The sequence below is a fragment of the Oculina patagonica genome, chromosome 3 (assembly GCF_052425735.1).
Source record: "Oculina patagonica isolate OP01 chromosome 3, crgOcupat, whole genome shotgun sequence".
NCBI classification, from domain to species: domain Eukaryota; kingdom Metazoa; phylum Cnidaria; class Anthozoa; order Scleractinia; family Oculinidae; genus Oculina; species Oculina patagonica.
This window is the reverse complement of record NC_135760.1, coordinates 12,419,911-12,439,615: the sequence shown is the minus strand read 5'-3', so window position 1 is coordinate 12,439,615 and position 19,705 is coordinate 12,419,911. Positions and strand designations below refer to the sequence as shown.

Sequence of the window (19,705 nt, the reverse complement as noted above, 5' to 3'; positions counted from 1 at the left end):
ACACCGGGGGTCAAATTCTGTGAAGCATGACGAGCTTAGCCCTCAAAAAAAATTCTGTCCAGGAGGTCTTTTTATCTTGTACATAACTTGTCACCGCATGCCAGGAAATGTGAAATGAAACCGGTCCTAGTTATGTGTACGTGATCTGTTTCTTGTGTCACGTAGTTTCTGCTTTCGCGGTTTTGAAACGTGCCGGTGAATCTTCTTTAAGAATATCATTTGCTAAATTGTCGATATCGGCATCGTTTGCGACCTTAAATTGATGATAAATGTTTCATAAGTTTCCCGGGAAACACGGTCAAGTTTGAGTCGGAGTTTTGGTGTTTTTGTATCAGCTATACGACATTGGATATCCGACGGACAGCCGAAAGTATAAGTGGACTGTGGTAAGTTACAAATGTAAAAGCGAGTCAACGAAAATAATATCGGTAAAAGCGAGATCAACAGTAATTTCTGCCGCGGAAACAAGTTGAATGTATGAAGATTGAGGCTTTCAAGCGGAGTCGATTGTTGTAGTCTTCACAACATGAATTGAGTAGCATTGTTACCAATTTTAAAAGTGTTTTTATCGCATTTTTGTGACATGTTCCTCGCTACACTGCAAAACTCGTATGGGTGAATGCGAAACAGGAAAGCCATGCAAGATTGTGCAAGGGTTTCCTCTAATAAACGAAAAGAGATTCGGCATTTTCGTCTAATGGTTACTGTTGCCGGGTTAATTTATTCTGGCGGGAAATATGAGGTAACGCAATTCGCAAGCAGCGCGGCTCGCCGCCGTTCATCCAAGATAGAAGCAAGACAAACACCGCAGCACAATGGTAAGTTGTATTTTTTTATTTGTGGAATATAAACTTGAGCTTGGGTTTTCAGTTTCACTACGGTCGCTTATGTCAAGCAATGTAATAATAATCAGCTTGCGGTGCTTAAACCTGGCTAATCGCGCGCTGACTTATTTCGCTCTACTAACCTCGCGCTAATTTTTTCTGTCTTACTTGGGTGGTGAGTTCTTTACTGAGCTCTTGTTATCTGTGGGCAGAATATTAACCTCGCGCTAAATTATTCTGCCTTACTTGGGTAGTGAGCTGAGTTCTTTACTGAGCTCTTGTTATCTGTGGGCAGAATATAACCTCGCGCTAAATTATTCTGTCTTACTGGGGTAGTGAGTTCTTTACTGAGCTCTTGTTATCTGTGGGCAGAATATAACCTCGCGCTAAATTATTCTGTCTTACTGGGGTAGTGAGCTGAGTTCTTTACTGAGCTCTTGTTATCTGTGGGCAGAATATTAACCTCACGCTAAATTTTTCTTTCTTGCTTCGTTGGTTAGTTCAATATTTATCTTGCGTTATTTTTTTTTTCAATCCGCGATTGAAATTTTATTGAGCTGTTTTAAGACATGAACATCAAAACCCAAATCCGGCTAATATCTGCTTTTTCTTTCTCCACAGAGAAGCCGCGGCTATTATGACTGACACCTCACTGTACATTGCGGCAGTTCAACGTGCGAACTACGATCTTATGTTACCGATCTTAATCCCCTTAATGGAGAAATATTCTCCACTAAGGGGATTAAGATCTAATTTGCATAATTTTTTTTTTGAGGACTAAGCTCGTCATGATTAGTGCGCTTCGCTAATTGCAACATCATTAAGGGCCTGTTTACATGGAGGTGGGGGACCCCAGGTAGGTGAGGTAACCCGCCTAGGTGGGGTAACCCGCCTGTCCATATAAACTCTCATTTTTTCTCGATCGCGTTTACATGATAGGTGGGGTAACCAGCCTACCCGGGTTGCCCGGTCTGCTGTGCCGGGTAACCCGCCTACCCGAGGTCGCTTTTTGCCATGTAAACGTTTCAAGGTGGGGTAACCCGGCTACCCGGGGTCGACTCATGGTTAATCTGAAAGTACGGCAAATGCAAACTACACAAGATATGGTTGCCTTCGGCTTCAGTTACAGCTACAAACCCGGCGAACTTTTCCTATAGCTTCATCTGCCCGATGTCGATCAACAGTGCGAAAGATGCTTTAAGAATTTAAAATATTAAAGCGAAAGTGAAGCATCAAGCGTAAGCCCGATCGAGTCTCGCGCTTCGACTATAAACAACAATGACTTCGACAACTGCTTCGACTACTTATACTTTGCCTAATCAACTAGTAATCAGTCGAAAGCAAAAGATGAGAGAAATACAACCGGTAAATATTAAAGATTGAACAAAACGAAATGCGATATGCGACTTCAATGAAATGTATTTGTTTATGTGAAAAGGTCACCCCGGGACCCCGGAGTGATAAGATTGCATGTAAACGCGAGCTAATTTTCGACCACGGCTGGGCGGGTTACCTCACCTACCCGGGGTCCCCCACCTCCATGTAAACAGGCCCTAAATGTGTTAAGTGATATTTATAAGTGTTTGTGTAGCCTGTTGTGAAATTACTTCCGGTGGAAGTAGTAAGTAAACGTTAAACGTTTCTTCTGTTCAGAAGTAAATGCATCGATCGCAATTAGAAAAATAACAGCAACTGTTTTGCTGGAAATGTAGTCTTTAGAAATGGCATGTGTAGCTGCAAGGTAAAGAATAACGCGAGGAGAAGCGGCTTTTGGTAATATCCAAACGAAAATTGCAAATTTACTTCTCAGTGTGGGGTTAAGATTGCGTGACGAGACAAAAGGTAACTCTGTCGTGCGTAACCTAACCTGCGATCAGGCGTTATTTTTCTGCATTAGGCCGAGTAGAAATCTTTCTAACTCGAAAGGAAACGACTATTTCGATTAAACATGTTAAAGGCAAACGTCAAAGTTTACCTTTTTTAACCAAGCCAAAGTATATGAGTCGCAAAGCACCCAGTCGTCGCGACTGACAAATACAGCATTTACTCCGCGAAAATAAAAAATACTTGAACTGAAAGACGTTTGAATTCTTCCATGATATGTTCGAACAACAATGCCCAGGATAAACCTTCTACTCATACTTTACCTCATGCAAAAAAAGTCGATATCTCGAAGAGATCTTTGATTTGGAAATTCGCATTATTATTTAAGTTATGGCGTAATAAAGACTCGTATTTTTGGACTTTCTTCAGTAGCGTTCCTTTCTTACATGTAAATGGTAATTCCATACGACGGATTATGAAGAAAGATAAGTTATCTCTAATTCTTTGCAAAAAATCAGAACTTTACTTTTCTCTCAAAAGTTTATTAAGGGATTTCAAATTCTAGCGTGCAGTTTGGGACTGGCACTAGTTAAACATGTGCAATATCAATTTTTTCAATTCAGTTGTCCTCCCCACCAAAAATCACTGTTAAGCATTGCCGAACGCTTCAAAATAGCTTGCCACCAAAAACCATCTTGAGAAAATCCTTAGCAACTGCTCTAGATCTGTAGTTAAGAAGGACCCCCCTTGATCTAGAACATTTAACAACTCAACACAATCACTTAACTGGCTGGTCAAGATTTCACATTATGTATGGTGCCAAAAGTGCAAGAAAACCTCTTACCATTTTCATAATGACAGTTTCCACTAAAAAGTCAGAGGCATCCTGCACAAGTAACTTATCACAAGATAAAGCAGCCTCCTTTGATTGGGAAAAATAAAACGAAGAAATTGTTTAGTCACAAACAGTAAGTCAATTTAAATGCAATGTGTTGCTCATAACACTGATTCAATAACTTCCTAAAAGTTCACTTCATCTAATACCAAAGGAACACCTTTGCATGCAATTCATATGCAATCCACTTAAAAGATATTACCGGTAAATACAATAAATGAAAGGAAAGCAAATATTACCTCGCATGGAGCATGCTTTATACCAGGTGCATAGATGTCAGGATTAAATCTTACATCAAACTCTGTAATGAAAAACATCATCATCTTATCTCCTCGTGCAAGTACGGTAGGTGCATAAGGCAACCACAGAGCATGTGTTTAAAACCAAACTATTACAATTATATCCATTTATCATAACCTCTCCAGTGACAGGTCATGTACTTAAGCACAATATTTCACAAATAAAACCAAAAGCCACATATTTCAAGCTACAGCTTATTTCAACCAAAACTAACCTGCTTCGTTGATTGAACCAACTGCCTTGGATGCCGATTTGATTGCATCTGCTGAAATGTCACTTGAATCTAAAACAATTTTAAGAAATGAAAATAAAATAAATGATTGCAAAATGGCAGTCATGCTGTAGGCCATGAAAAGCAGGGCTGCAAATAATTTTTTTCACTTGAAAGGACATATCTACTACTAAGACACCATCATGGTTGGCCAAAACAAAATTGTGGTCGGACAAAATAAAAGGTTACATTTTTATTCATCGTTGGCGTAGAATGATTTACGATCAAAAAATTGTCCGAACATCACGTCTGACCACATTTGCCATTTCATTGGACATGTGAGAAAATTTTGGTCGGCCAATGTCCGATGACTGACTGTTATTTGCAGCCATGTAAAGTCAAGTGATATGTTTTTGATAAGCCCTGACCTGTGGTATTTTCTTGTGTTAGTGCTGTGGTTTCCTCAGCTTCTTTAACGGCTTCTTCTAATTTAGTACTTCCCTTGGCATCATTATCATCGCCGTTTTGACGATTTTTGTACGGGCATTCAGACTTCTCACCATCAGTATCATCTACAGGCTTCTCCTCACTCTTGTTCTACAATCAACAGGATTAGACAATCAACTAACAGGGCAGACCATTCATAGGTAAACTTTTTATTTAAAAAAATTATCAGTCAGTCAGGGAGGCAGTCCGTCTGTCTGTCCCTCCATCTGTCTATGTGTCTGTCCTTCAGTTGTTGGAAACATAAATTAAAATCTTTATCACCGAAAGGGTTAACTTTGAAAGACAGACAAACTCTTCCTCTCGTAAAAGTGAACAGCTCCCAGAATAATAAGTCAGCAAACTGTTAGCTGACTGTTGGCCAATAACTTACTGGCAGTCTTGTGTGCGAGCTTTTGTTCACAAATGGCGTTCTTCTACTGACCTGCATTTCCTTTTGTTTAGCTGCAGACACATGCATAGCAACCAGCTTTAGGAATAGTACATATCGCAATCTGCAAGTAAATAAGGAACATTGCAGCACATATCACAACCTACAAGTGAATAAGGAACATAACAGCACTGTGTTTAAAAAAAATGATTATTTTCAACTGACACTTACGCAATGAATCCCTCAATGAGCTCTGGTCTCAAACAACACAGCTTGTGTTTATACGGCCGAGGAAATATTGAGTTGTTGTCTTTGTCATCTTCATTATTGGGAGCTTGTTTACTCTCTGAGAATGGAAAACAAAATAATAAGAATTCTTAGACTGTGAGATTACTAACTAACAGCAGAAGTTTCAAAGCATTTCATCTCCAGACTAATAAAATGTTCTGTAGCACTGATAGCAGCATTTCTTATGTTCATCAATAGATGACATTTAGATTCTTACTAAAGAGACATTTTAGTTGAGTTTGTCATGAATTGCCTTCATCAGTGGTCTTTTGTTCTCCTGGCTGTGAAGTCAAATCGTCTCTAACTCTATCATGATCAAAAGTATTTTGCTGGTGTAAAATCTGGATAAACCACTAAAGACAAATGTTTATACCTCCAAGAAAATTAGCATCTGGTGGAAAAGTTCTGAAGAGATCCAAAATATAATGTCGCCCATCAGATCCTATGATGCCCTGAAATGGAAGAGACCATGGTATTTGATAATAAAAAATCGATATTTTTTTTAATACTGTAGTTTAAAAAAATCAACATACTGTTCAGATATAGAAACAAAGAAAATCACTGGCTATATTTTTCATTGGATTAGGGATAACATTTGGTAAGAGTATATACTTACTTTACATTCCACTGATGAACAAAGTTCAACTTCTTCTCCATCAGAGTTAAGAACCCTGTAGACAAATAAAACAAATAATACAACCTATGACTACGTGTTCGAGATTTTAAACAACCTACTGTCGATTGCATCTACCTGTGAACGCACGCGCCAAAAACATGTTTTCAAATGATGTCAAACGTCAGCGTTTCAGGTGTCAAACTTTGAAGTTTAGCAGTTCGTAACGGCAACTTTCGCGCCGAAAATTCAACACATTCCGGTTTTGAAATGGCGGAAAGATTAGATATTGAAACTTCTTCTGAGAAACCGATGCTGATCTGTGTCAATATGCATACACAGGTTCACTTGAATCATTTCTAGTGTAAAGTTTCGCCTGTACTCAGTGTTTATGGTGAGTATTTTGAGTGCAAAAGTTTGCGTTTCGGTCGGCTAAACTTCACAGTTTGACACCTGAAACGCTGACGTTTGACGTCATTTGAAAACATGTTTTCAGCGCGTGCGTTCACAGGTAGATGCAATCGACAGTATGCCCTGGGATAGGTGCAACAACTTAAATTCTTCAACCCTCAAGTTCTCCTTTCTAGTTACTACACATTTCTTTGTATGTAAGTTGGAAGAATTTGGTGTGTAATCAAGACAGTAATCCCTTGTCCAGTTATCACTCTTATTAGCTTAACATCATTCCTCTGATGCTGTTTGTTACCAGTTATTTACTAGGATGAATAAGATACCGTTACAAACTTACTTGTGTGGCCTTATTCTTATAGATTTTCCTGCCTTGTAGAGCTGAAACGACAATTTTAAAGGACCAGTGAATCACCAAAAAATTATCATTTCAGCTAGTCTTGCCATCAAACAATAAATATGTCTTTGCATACATATAAATCTGGTGTTCCATTTCTCTTACCAGCTCCAAGAACTTCTCATGACTCGAAATACTTTTTCCTGAGTCAACAGATCCATAAACAACAGACTGCTCCTGTTCTCGCTGAAGTATTCCTGCAGGAAAGACAGAATTGCATCATAAAGCTTTATGCGCACTGTTACACAAACAAGTTTGAATGACTTCTAATGGGTTTATAAAGAAGGGGTAGAGAGCAACTGAAACCTGGTGATTTAGAGAAGGTTAGAAGAGAGGAAAGCGAGAGGAAGACCTGGAATTGCAATGTGGGATGAGAAGACTGAAGGCCAAACACTGGGGCAGTTATTCTTAAAGATCAAAACAAAAGCAAAACTGCAAACAAAATCCATCCAAGTTTCATATTACAGTCTGTGAGTAGATTGTTAGTAGGACTCCTCAGCTCACTGGCAGTTTAATAAGATTTAATAATGCATTAGCTTTTAAGTTATTTACCTGGGATAATTGACTGAGCAATAACTCTGTAGCCCCTGTAGTCTACTATGACTGTACTCAGTGTAAAGAGACCCTGAAAAAGACATCAATTTATTAGCTGAGCTCTTGTAAAGCAGTTTAAAACATATGTGGTGTATTCAAATGGTGCGATGCAAACCCAAGATCAATAAGAGTGTGAGAATTATTATGTACCTGTGTATCTAATCTGTTGTAGGCCATCACTCCTCTAAGGTCACCACCCTGTACAGAGAATCAAAATATAAAACAGTTTCTGAACCTGCACAGGATAATATTATTAACAGCACAACGTAACAAACAAATAATAACTTACAGCAGCAGCATATGCAGCTTCATCGCCTGTGGAAAACAAATACATGACTTCACTACAGGAACTGGAATTATTTTTATTTACCATAACATTATTGAGCAAACAAATGATGATCACACCCAGTGGCCATTGATTTTTTTAAATATCAAAATAACAATTCACAGTTCAAGACAGACTCACCTCCAACACCTTGGAAGTGGTCTCTGCTGTCAAATGCAAAGCTGAAGAAGATGTTGTTCCAGATGAACATTCTTTTCCTGAGAAAGAAACACAACCATGATGAGCTACAGGACAATGTGTGTGCACTTTTTCAGAAAATAATTTATTGCTGCTTATACAATTGTTTGCAGAATTCAGTATTAATTATTGCAATGAAGACTTACTTCTCATCTTCTCCAGGATTAATTGCCATCACATTTCCATCGACGACAGCCATGGCCCCCCTGGTCGCAGCTGACACAAAATCACTTGTGATCTAGGTGAAAGTTGCACCATTATTAGTCATTAAATTTGGCCTTGCAGGTATATGTTAACAACATAAATGTCAAGTGAAAATATTGAAGGACCGCAGCCAGGATACAACATATTATTATAAAATTTAAAACGATCTCTGGCTTAAAAACGTGAATCTAATGGTTACCCATCGAAGTTCATTAAAAACATCCAGTCTAACAAAACCCGACCCTTGACAGTGTTGTCCCCGGAGGAACTTGTTGGAACATTTTTCAAGATGGTCGAGGCGCCCGAATCACACAAGTCATTCGCCTCTCTACCATACATTAAAGGCGTAACAGAACCTCTGACCCGTGTTCTCAAAAAGCACGATATCACAGTAGTAAACAAACCACTGACCACCCTCCAACAACAGTTCCCGGCTCCAAAATTTCGACCTTCTTTGGAATCGCAGACAAACGTTGTCTATAAAATTCCTTGTGCTGAGTGTTCATGGTGTTACATTGGTGAGACGGGCAGAGCCTTCAACACCAGGAAAAAAGAACACCTGAGAAATGTTAAAACCGCGGCAAAAGGTTCGAGAATCACTAATCACGCCTGGTCCAATAATCACGCGATTGACTTTGATAATGCATCTGTCATTGACAAAGGCGGCTTTAGAACAATAAAAACTTTGGAAGCGTGGCATTCGAAGCTAACTCCCAATGTGGATAACAATTCCTGTCCTCTACCTGGACAGTACAACATTCTTTTTCACAAATATTCTTAGTTATTAGCATTTTTATTTCGCAACTCCACACATTGCATATTTTTACCTTTTTACATTTTACCCGTCGAAGGCTGTAGTTCAAACAGCCGAAAGCTCGTATTTTTAAAGTTTTTAAGCCAGAGATCGTTTTAAATTTTATAACATAAATGTCATCAAAAATGTATGATTTCAGTTTTACTACACAGTATTTTACCTTAAAGATTGCTCTGTCTCTTAGCAGCCTCTGTTGCATGGTTTCCCTAGGCAACTCCCTTGCAGACTGCAGTTCTTCATTCCAGTCACGGAGCTAAGAACAAAATAAACATAAAAAATAATAAATAAACTATCTCTACTGAGCCTTGCTAGTATAATCATCAATGTCAAAATAAACATTCTGATCAGTAACCACAGAACTGAAATTCAAGGTTGCTCTCACTAATAAATCGAGATACAACTATATAGAAACAATAAGGGAAAGTTGCGTTTTGTTGAAGAAGTAACGCAAGCTGTTTTAGCTTCGAGAGGAGAAGGCTGCACTTTAAAGTCTATTTGGTAGCATAGGTATGCAATGCGTGCAAATTGCTTCAGTTTTATATCTGTTTACATGCATTTTGTGTGTACATACTGTATCATGCTATTAATCGGCCAGAATGTCAATGAAAGAAGTTGTCATTCTCACCTGACCAGGCATATGTTCTTCATAACCAATTCTAACTGCTGCAGCTGTAGAAACAAAACAGGAATTCTTTTGTGCATGTATATATATATACTATCACCGACAAAAACTAACAAGCAAAAGCTGCAGTTATAATAAATGCAGTCACTATAAATATATTTTCAATTTTGATGAAACTGTCATTGAATCCATAGAGTATTACTGATACATGTGAAGTTTGAATTATGGCATTTTTGCCCAATAATTTCAAATACAACTATACAAAAAGAGATGCCACCCACCATCCTCTGCCCTCAGTGTGTCACTTGTGTGCTCTGTCTGTGGAACAGCCCAAGGAAACACTGAAAAGAGACAGTCACAAGCTTGGTGAGTACATTATGCACATGTTTATGTATGTCCTATCTATGTAGATGAACGGCTATTGACATCAATAGTATAATAGTTACTATATGAATAGTATTACACTTTGCACTTGCATTGAATATGCAAATTTTGCATCATTTAGGTTGTGCTAAACATTGATAAGGAACAAAGACACATACGGTAATAATGAAAATGTAATTTGTACCTTGGTAAGGAGTTGGAATAACTTCAAGTGGGTGTCTCTTCAAACTGAAAAAGTAAAAAAAAAAAAAAAGAGTTGCATGAGCTGGACAGGGAATATGCATCCTTTTTATGAGCGAAAATATTCTATCTCAAAATTAAGAGTTGCATCCAAACCTTGTCTTTTGCAGCTGGGCAAAGTTTTTCCTGAACATGGGACTTAGCTGAAAAAAAAAAGGCCAGAAAAAATAAATAACATCGAGTTACATGTGGACTTTTAAGGAAATTGTTGTGAAAGCTTTCTGCAATACAGCTTAAGCTAAAAATAGTTTCCAACCTGATTTAATAGGCCTACAAGTGTGTGAGAACGGCATGGCTCGCTGTGTGGCTGAGGGTTAAATACACCATCATGTGTTCTGCAATTTTAAACAAGAAAAATATATTATATCATTCACAGTTTGTTACAAACAAATGATAAATTAAGATTAGATATAGATCTTTACTAATGACCTATTTTAAGTTCCTGTTGGGTAAACACTTGTCTGCATTTTTTTCTGCAACGTTGATTGAACTAACCTGTTGACAAAGAATCCACCTGTTGAAGCAGTTAAATTGACCTGAACATCCTCCAAAGTCACAACATCAATATACAGCAGGTCACCTAACAGAAAATGGGAAAATATTAGTCACGCTGTACCTGCAATGTACATGCAGTATAGCAGTATCTAAGAAACTCGACAGGCAGAGTTTAAAAAAAGCAAGCTTCAAATCCCTGCACACTGGCCAAGCAGTTTGCATTGTGTTCTAACCTGCAAGTCGTCTACTTCCTGGTGGAGGGTTCCATGCACTTGGAGACAGATCTTTCACACATTGTGGAACCTGAATGAGACAGATGGCTTTACTCACAACACACAGTAAGCATAGGACTATAATGAGAAGCTGACTAGTCCAGTTGGGTTAGCCCTAGCAATTGCCTCCCAATGTGGGCAGGTTTGATTTTATGAGGGTCATGAAGGGTGGTTTAAAATCTAATTTCCCAGCCTATTGTTTCCCTGATTTCCAAATCCCAGTCCCAGTTCTACTGTCTACTTGTATGCGATTTCCATTCCCAGTGACCCAAATCCCATTTTCCCAGTGAAAATTTGCCCATATCCCAATTCCCATTTTACCTCTTTGGGCCCCTCTACATGTATAACTAATATTATACATTTTTTAGAATATATTTCAGAACTCAGAAACTCACCTTTGGTTCTGCATTTGCAGGGAAGAGTGGCTCTAGAAGAGCAGGAACTTCTTCTGATGCAAACACTTGGGCAGGAGGAAGACATTCCTCTGTGGAAACTGTTCCTACATTCTGTCCTTTCACACGCACAACTTCCTCTGAAATCATACACACAAATATGTTAAAAAAATACTTCTCTATGAATAGCTGTTTCTCTCATGCTTGCTCATTGAGTCTCAGAATAAAGATTTTCACTACAAATGTCTGCTCTTTAAACCTTGAAATTCCCTGCTTGTAGTATGGTTTCTAAGCTGATTTTATCTCCTTAAGAAATCTGGCCTAGACAGACCTGTTTGTAAAGGTTACACGAATTCGATTTTGCATTACATAGAATTGGTCTTCATTTCACTTCATTTCCTTTCCAAGAGGTTTGAAGTCAAAATGTTACCAAGAATGTCACAAAATAATCCAGCTATCACAAACATGCTTTTAACAAATCTTGTGCTAATGTCGTCAACATGTATTGTGTAGTTCCAGAAACTATCCATACCCACCCCATGGAAGGTCATTGGAAATTCCAAGGGGGTGGGGGTCTCAAAAAGCAAAATTTTTAAAGGAAAGTATGGGGCTCAACTGGAATTTCCAGAGGGGTGGGGGGGGGTTCAAACTAAAAAAACCTTCCGTGGGAGGGGTATGGATATTTTCTGGAACAACACATTCACCTTCTACATCAACACCAGCCACTGCAGACAGGAAGGACAAAGACAAATGATCCACTGCTGAATATGCATTGATGTGGAAATTTGTGCTCAGAAGATCTTTTATTCTTCGTAGATGTATACGGGCTTCTCTTACTGAATAAGGTTCTGAAATCAAGAGACATTAAAAGCAATTACTGGATGAACCTGTTTTTTTTTAAAAAAAAATTTTTTTATAAAAAATTTTTTGGTTTCTTAATTTAACCTATACCTGGCAGGATGTGAAATCAAGATTAAGATGTTGTCACGTTCAAGTATTCTTAAAAAGCAAAGCGTGCAAGTGAGGTCACAACTCAGACAAGACTCAGAAAAAAAAAATGAGAAATGGAGGGGGGAATAAAACAGTTTCTAAAACAGCTGGTGTTCCTAAAACACTTTCAGAAAACCAAAGCTTCACCTAGATTCCTTTTATTTCTCTCCGAACACGCTGATGTTTTCTGAGCCTTGTGGGGGTTATATTTATTTGCAATCCATTTTTAGACGTCGCGCCCTTCGCTTTTCTTGTCATGCTTCCATTTACTGAAAAGCATAGGCTGGGGTTACATGTACCTTCTACAACCTTTATGGTGGCTTCATCTTTTAGACCTTCAATCATGTGTAGTTCTGCAAAATCATCCAGCCGCACACCATCTATTTGAAGAGAGAAGCAAGTCCGATAACAGCTCTCTGGTCGATCAAGAACAACTTGTCGGAGATCCTGGACATTGTCTTGTAGAGAAAACTGCATTCAAACAGAATAAAATTAAACAAGGTTTAACCTCTTACTTTTCTTGCTGAAGTTCAATGGGTCCTTACTGCAAACCCTTTTGTTTCCAAGTCTGATACACATTTAATTTCTCCTTAGACTAGGATCCCTTGATAAAGGATAGACCTGACAGACCAAGGTCTGTTGGCATAGGTGATAGCTTTCGAGGTCCGTGAAAGGGCCTGTAAATCGTCACCATCACTACAATGACTAGTTAATTCCACCACTGGGTGACTGTTTTGGAGAGGTCAACTGTGTTTTTATTGTACAGTACACTTGTTTAGTTGCCAGTGAAGCGACTTAGTTATATCAAGAACATGCAGTTGATGATCTAAACATCTTACAAGTATATCCAAGAGACCCTATATAGCTACATCCTAGACAAACCTGGGACACTTAAGAAATAGTGCTCGGCCATTCCCTTCCTTCCCCCTTTCCCCCCATGTTGGTGTCCCACGTTGATGGATGACCAACATTGATTGGGGGTGGGGGGGGGAGGTCATACAATGTCTTTTTCGTCAAGTGGTTAGTGTCCCAGGACTTTTGTCTTGGTTGTAGTTAGTGATTTTCTTCATTCTCCTCACACATGTGCTTGTCATTCGTAAAACCTTGTCTTTGAAGAGGGGTGGCTAATAAGCAGAGGTGCCACTGTATAAATAAATGTTGTGGTTTAATTTTATATTTGGTTTAAAAATTTTCAAACCAGTTTGATTTTTTTTTCATTGTCTTGTATTCATTATCATAATCTGAAACAAAGGGAAATGAAAATCAAACTGTTTGAAAAATTTTAAACCAAAGATAAAATTAAACCACAACATAAACATTGAAAATATTATCTATAGCTGATAGTCTAAGGTGAATAAACAGATGTTTACCATGCCATAGAAAATACAGCCAATCAGAGTACAGAAAAGTTGTTGTATATTCGACAGTATTCAACTAAACCGTCCCATCATGCACTGTGACCTTTTGTCCCAACGAAATTAAGTCCGCATATTTTCTTTGGCATGGTATAAAATAGTTATGCAACAGTTTCTCTTGTTATTCCATGGAATATCCCACTTTTCACTTCTTTATTTTTTTCACACACCCTGGTGTGTATACCGTGAAAATACAAGTGACTGATGCAATATTTCATGGTATACCTCTCAAAAGCGTTGTATAACAAGTCGTCTGTCCTTGCATGCTCCATTTTTAGCAAACCAGTATCTGGTCATTATCAGTATGGAACCTTTGTGACTGAATGTCAGACTTGTCTATCACACAGAAACAACTGAGAGCATATCAGGACATCTGACTGCTAATTTTCAATTTAACACTTACTGTGGCAGTAATTGGTTCACTTGTTCCAGGAATTAAAAAATGTAAATTGACTGTTCCCGTCTGAGCAACACCATCGTTAGTTCCTGGGAATTGAATTATTTATTTTATCAAACAGAGTGCATGTAAAATTGACTATTCTTTGAAACCTATTGAATATTGTTATTAGTTTCCTCAGCTGTAATCTCAATGCAGCTAGATATTAATTTTATTGCAGAGTTGAGATTTGCAATGTCTTAAGTGTTAACCTTTGACCAGAATTCTGGCATAATTGCATACCAATTTAAAAGCCACTTTGTTCAATTTTTAATTCATAACACTTCTTCGATTTTAAAATAACTTGCAAAGAATTCACTTTGTCCTAATGGTGAGGTAATATCAAGCCAAAGAAATCAACAAGAGTATCAATATCACGTTTTGCAGTCAACTGATCAATTATTCAACACATTTTCATGTACAGACAACTTTCAAAACATAGCTGTTTTAGGAGACAATTTTTTAGATAAAAAAAAAAAAAAAATATTTAATCACATCCTACTTGACATTTCACGGATGTGCCAAATTTTTATTTTTACAAAATAAAATTTTATGAGAAAGAAGAGAAATTAAAAATTTTAGCAGTGATTTCTCCTCCCCTCAATTCTTGTGATTACAATAAAAGAAACTAATAGACGTGTTTACGAAATAATTTCAAAGTCAATTGTTTAGTCACAGTGCTACAAGCTGTACATTGATGCAAAACTAAACAAACAATTTTATGTAAATTCCACGTTAAAAAGAGTTTAGAAGAGATTTCATTAATACTGCATATAAGTGATTATATTTTTTTATACCTGTCTCGTCCAGTTGAGTAGCCTGCTCTTTGATTTCTTTTTCTTTCTTTTCTTCTATCTGCGGTGTTTCGTCTGTTTTCTCTCTCAGATGAGGGCATTGTAATTTCCCTGTGCCTTCAGTCACGTTCGTCTCGTCTATTCGACCGGTCACAGCTGGCATTGTTATATTTATAAAACTAATAAAACCAAATAAAAACACGGTGATTAAAGTAGTTTTCCATCTTTCCTTGTCACTAGACGAAGAATGTCAGCGAAATTATGTAAACTGCCCAAGAATAGTCGCTGTCAGAGCAAGAAGAAGTCACATTGCATCAGGTCACCATTCGACGCAATTCACCGTGACGGCGGAGCAAATATTACATCTCTCGCCACGTGAAATACATTTGCATTTGCTTTCGTGGACATCTTTTCTCGTATTTTTAAAGGACAAACAATCTTCTCTTGTTGCTATGAGATATCAACTTGACTGGAATAAATTTAAAGGAAAATTATCTACGAGAGTAACGTGGGCAACGGCTTTTCTTCGTTCTCTGATCAGATCATTCATACAAAACCTCTATCGTCGCGAGCGAAATATAAATCACATGATTTTACCTTGGAACTGCTAATATCCTCAGAATAGCTTGTCAGAAATCAGAATTTGCTATCTCAGAGTACAGAAACAGAATATGGTTGGTTGTCGAGGTTCATCAAGATAGAAATGTCCTTTTTCCAGTGGTGGTATATTCCTTCACTCTCCGTCACCCTCGTGGTCTCCACGCCAGCCCGTCCAGTACTGGGATTACGCAATCCTGGAGGTGTGTCAGCGGCGATGTAGCACTTCATGTAGCCAACACAAAATGTCAACCAGTTTTGACGCAGATTCTAAAGAACCGCTTGACTACTTAGTAAAACGTCTGCCTTAAAATGGTATATTATCCTGTAGCAACTCGACCGACCGTTTCACTTTCTAGGCTTCTAAGCCTTTTGGATCCTTAGGGCCTTATATTTTTCACCAACAAAGGGCGCGGGGGGCTCTGGTGCTGGGCGTACCACTCATACTAGCCCTAGATCTGCCACTACATGCTGTCGGGATATTTTATTTGTTCCGAGCCATGCTTCGTTTTTTGGCGTGACGCCGAATCGAACAACAAAAAAGGACACATCTGTACGTTGGCTTAGTGCAAAATTCTTCAACACATCATTTCCAGATTGGGCTATCATTCTTTGGGATAAGCCTCCTGAAAATCCCTCACCCCCTCCCCCCACAACCCCCACCTGTTTTGTATTTTACGTCGTTTTAGAGTATCCTTCAATACTTGTACAGTTGTTCAACGGCTGAGAGAGTTAGACCATGTGGTATTCTGGTATACACCACAAATATTATCTAGACACAGAATTCTGTCTATTTGTTTTTTGAAACACAAATCAGTTCCAGAGCAAGGCGTTTAGAACTGCCTCATTTGAAAAGAATCTCCGGGATCAGTGAGCGTGGTGTCTAAGCGATTCATTATTTATAAAGTCTAGAATGTCACTACCTTGAAGATTGTCGTTATGTTCTTTACGGAACGAGATTAACCTGGAACTTACATGATGTTTATTCCTTAGAAGTCAGGCGCCATTCTCTACCAAATCAATGTTATTTTGTCATTGAACTAGGCTCCTCTTTCTAAAATTGTGGAAAAGCTGCGGATATTATTTTGTACCAAGAAAATGTTTCCCGAGACTTTCTGGCCAAAACTCATCCTGGAGTTATCTCTGACGCGACGACCACAAGCCCCGAAAAAATTTACGCTTCCTTTTTCTTCTTTTTTTAATCAAAGGTAAGATATTTGATTGTTATGGTTGAAGTGCATATTCATTGTTTTGGAATTGTCAACATCATTTCTGATTTTGACCGATCGGTTAGCAAACCAAGTAAGACAAGCTGAGTTTGTTTTCTCTACGAAAGTTGTTTATGAAAAGACCATTGCGAGAAACTTTCTAGGAATCGAAAAGGATACTGAAATGATAATTTGATTTCAGGAAAAAATCAAAAGAAAATAAAAATGTTGTTGAAGAATTATGTGATGCGTGAACAGGTGTTTAATTAACAAATTAACCAAAAGAGCGCCCATAAAGATGTACTACCTGCTATTGTAAAAAAAAGTTTGTGCTCGGCAAACAAACACTGAAACAGTAAATCTTTTCGGCTCTTTTCTCCTTCGATTCTCATTTAAAACATGTTACTCTTTCAAGAAATGGTTTTAAAGCAAAGGCACAAACACAGCTTGTTGTTAACTTGACTGTTTACAGCCTCGCTATGCTGACTCTCAGTTGGTTGAAGTACCGCGACAGAGCTGTAATTGAACGCGAAGGCAGTTAACAGTCTAGTTGTTTTTACCAGGAAGAAAAGTAACTAAAAAACTAAAAAACTTAAAGTTTGCGGAGTTTGCCCCCGAAGACAAAAGATTCTAGGTACGGCCCTATTTAAACTAGCAGTTTGCTCGTCTACATGATAATTTTTAAGAAACATGAGGTTTTTTTAAAGTTTAATTTTTTTCTTGTTTCCCCTTTTCAAGGCGCCCAGGATTTTACTGCACAAGGAGCTCCAACCGAAGGAAGAAGGAGACTCTTTCAAACATCAGCGAGTCCCATTCCACATCCAGATACAATGAGTCTGAAAAAGTCAGCAACAGCAGGCGGGCTTAATAGTAAGTTTATGTACATCAGTGTTGGGAGACCGACACAGAGGGCGACTCCACAAATACCTGAGGACGAGATAGGGGTTAAGAAATCGAATACGGCAGAGCGGCCTGTTGAACGTAGGAGAGGCCTCATTGCAATTCAAGACTCCATCGAGTCGATTTTAAATTTCAAAACGCATCCGAACTTGGAGGAGGCTAGGGCTACTGGGGAAGGCAACCTAGTTTCGAGAGATCTTCATGATCAAATCAAGCTGAAGATGTTATACGGAAAAGGCACACCGATTTCAAAGAAGTTCGTGATACCAACCTACGAGAGTGTGGTGTTTCGTCGAGATCAGACTTCCCGTGAACCCATACCCCGCCCTGCAACCGAAAGAGATGTTGTAGATTCTTCTGAAGGTAAGCGCACTCAGATGTTTTCAGACGACACTTCTAAAATCTTACGAAGAAAAACTTTGTTGTACTCGGAGCCTTTATACAGACCGACTGGCGGCACATCTGCAGGGAAGGAGGAGGTGCGCACTGATCCTCGGCAGCTAATTTCAATCTTAGGTGATCCGTTACCTTACAAAAGAAGTGATATTGCCGAGCAAGAGGCTCCTTCTATGGGGGAGGAAAAGGTGCAAGAAAATGAAGAGCCTTGGAGGAATGTAAACAGAAAGAAGCACATAAAACGGGCTCACAAGAAGGAGCGTTCTACGGACTCGAGAGGTCACGCCCTCGGGCAGGAATACTTAGGTCGATGATATGCAGAATGTTGACGCGTTTTATAACAAGGATTTTGATGGAGAACTGACTAGAAGAGATCCAGGCGAACACAACATGTTGGAGCATCTACTCGACGATTCCTCGCCGTCCTTTGGAACAAGAGATGAAAAGAGGGAAAGGGAATCTACAATAAAACAAATTGAGCAGCTGACTAAACAGAGCTCTGTACTCTCAAAGGGTTATGACTTTACTGGTCTTCCGTCAGAGTTTGCCAACATGGAGGTGTCAGAAGGAGACCTGCCCTCGTATGACCAGATCGGTGGCGATGGCGGGATAAATATTAGAAAATCGAAAGTTATGAAGAGCAAGAAGAAATCGCACGCACCCAAAAAGGCAGCTATCAGTTCTGAGAGAACGTCGGGTTAAGACTGGGCCTGCTAACTCGTCATTTCAACCCAGGCCGCTGAAGACAAAACGGTCATTGCATTACCACCATCGTCGCCATCACCGCTGGCGACGACCTTATCTGCATGTAAGATCTCCCCAAATGTCCCCTTACTACGACTACCCCGATGAACAAGAACACCAGGATAATGATGATACACCAAGGCTATCGAGTTATATGCATTTCCACAGGTACCCCATCGCACAACGATGGCCCAGGCTTCCACTGTCATTAATGGCCGAGCGCTTTGTTCCTTTTCCTCGTTTGCCTAAAATAAGCGAACTTTCACCTCACCCGCTGGACGGATTAGAACACTTACCACCACCTCCTCCAATCCCACCGGCTATTGAAGATCGAGAGGAAGCTGGGAATAGAGAGGCAGAGCCCGTGGATGAGTTTGCCCCATTGCCTGAGCCCATCCCTGAGCCGGAGCCTCCCCCGATACCCGAGTTGCCCTTTATAAAAGAGATACCGCCCATTTCTGAGCCTCAGGAACCAGCCCCTCAAAATTTGGATCCCAAGAAGACATTTGATACTGGAGAGAGCAATGGAGGCGTGAAAAAGAGCTCTTCTCGATAAATTATCAGCAGGAGACAAAATGCAAATCTCGCTTAACAAGATGAAAGGAAAACTCTCAAGTGATCTGGCCTTATACTTCAAAGAACATTGAAAACCGTGACAACACATAAACTGACAGTAATAACTAGCATACAATAGACTTCAAGCTCGACGGACTCGCAAAAGGGATCTCGTAGTCTAAGATACAAGTCAGTTTAGGACAATTTGTATGAAAGCAGGCTACAGTGCTTAGAATGCCTGTTTGTTGTAGATAATATTTCTTGAATAAATGATCGTTTTATTTTGTACACCCTTATTTCCTTATGTGAGCTAGGCCCATTTAACCTACTTGTGAATCTTTGATCAGATTTTCTAGAAATATTACTTAATTTAGTTTACAACAAAATGCAAGTCGCTTATTTTCAACTACACTTTTTCCCACTACTACCTTGTCATTGTCAATGTGCAGGCCTGATTAAGGTCTAGAGCAATCCTGGCAAAGAGATTCGGCTTTCT

General features: G+C 39.0%; 1 protein-coding gene and 1 pseudogene across 2 annotated transcripts in view; one reads left to right on the top strand and one right to left on the bottom strand.

The window, feature by feature from the left end:
- LOC144646635 (clustered mitochondria protein homolog) overlaps positions 1 to 16,024 on the bottom strand; it is a 28,171-nt gene extending 12,147 nt beyond the window's left edge. Inside the window, exons 1-29 of one of the 2 annotated variants that reach the window (XM_078506291.1) lie at positions 15,407 to 16,024; positions 14,813 to 14,988; positions 13,983 to 14,065; positions 12,464 to 12,635; positions 11,879 to 12,022; positions 11,178 to 11,314; positions 10,744 to 10,813; positions 10,511 to 10,595; positions 10,272 to 10,350; positions 10,112 to 10,158; positions 9,960 to 10,003; positions 9,673 to 9,732; positions 9,395 to 9,438; positions 8,930 to 9,022; positions 7,898 to 7,989; positions 7,695 to 7,771; positions 7,518 to 7,543; positions 7,379 to 7,426; positions 7,187 to 7,259; positions 6,740 to 6,831; positions 6,578 to 6,618; positions 5,833 to 5,887; positions 5,590 to 5,668; positions 5,160 to 5,274; positions 4,983 to 5,052; positions 4,483 to 4,651; positions 4,058 to 4,126; positions 3,783 to 3,844; positions 3,493 to 3,570 (exon numbers count right to left, since the gene is read on the bottom strand). In XM_078506291.1, the coding sequence (XP_078362417.1) occupies positions 3,493 to 3,570; positions 3,783 to 3,844; positions 4,058 to 4,126; positions 4,483 to 4,651; positions 4,983 to 5,052; positions 5,160 to 5,274; positions 5,590 to 5,668; positions 5,833 to 5,887; positions 6,578 to 6,618; positions 6,740 to 6,831; positions 7,187 to 7,259; positions 7,379 to 7,426; positions 7,518 to 7,543; positions 7,695 to 7,771; positions 7,898 to 7,989; positions 8,930 to 9,022; positions 9,395 to 9,438; positions 9,673 to 9,732; positions 9,960 to 10,003; positions 10,112 to 10,158; positions 10,272 to 10,350; positions 10,511 to 10,595; positions 10,744 to 10,813; positions 11,178 to 11,314; positions 11,879 to 12,022; positions 12,464 to 12,635; positions 13,983 to 14,065; positions 14,813 to 14,972 (2,364 nt within the window). In that variant the 5' untranslated portion in view covers positions 14,973 to 14,988; positions 15,407 to 16,024. Of the gene's footprint in view, positions 1 to 3,492; positions 3,571 to 3,782; positions 3,845 to 4,057; positions 4,127 to 4,482; positions 4,652 to 4,982; positions 5,053 to 5,159; positions 5,275 to 5,589; positions 5,669 to 5,832; positions 5,888 to 6,577; positions 6,619 to 6,739; positions 6,832 to 7,186; positions 7,260 to 7,378; positions 7,427 to 7,517; positions 7,544 to 7,694; positions 7,772 to 7,897; positions 7,990 to 8,929; positions 9,023 to 9,394; positions 9,439 to 9,672; positions 9,733 to 9,959; positions 10,004 to 10,111; positions 10,159 to 10,271; positions 10,351 to 10,510; positions 10,596 to 10,743; positions 10,814 to 11,177; positions 11,315 to 11,878; positions 12,023 to 12,463; positions 12,636 to 13,982; positions 14,066 to 14,812; positions 14,990 to 15,406 lie in introns of both variants that reach the window. The other variant, XM_078506292.1, reaches the window with a different exon arrangement.
- Positions 16,025 to 17,184: 1,160 nt separating this feature from the next.
- LOC144646636 (uncharacterized) lies at positions 17,185 to 19,360 on the top strand (annotated as a pseudogene).
- The last annotated feature ends 345 nt before the right edge of the window (positions 19,361 to 19,705 follow it).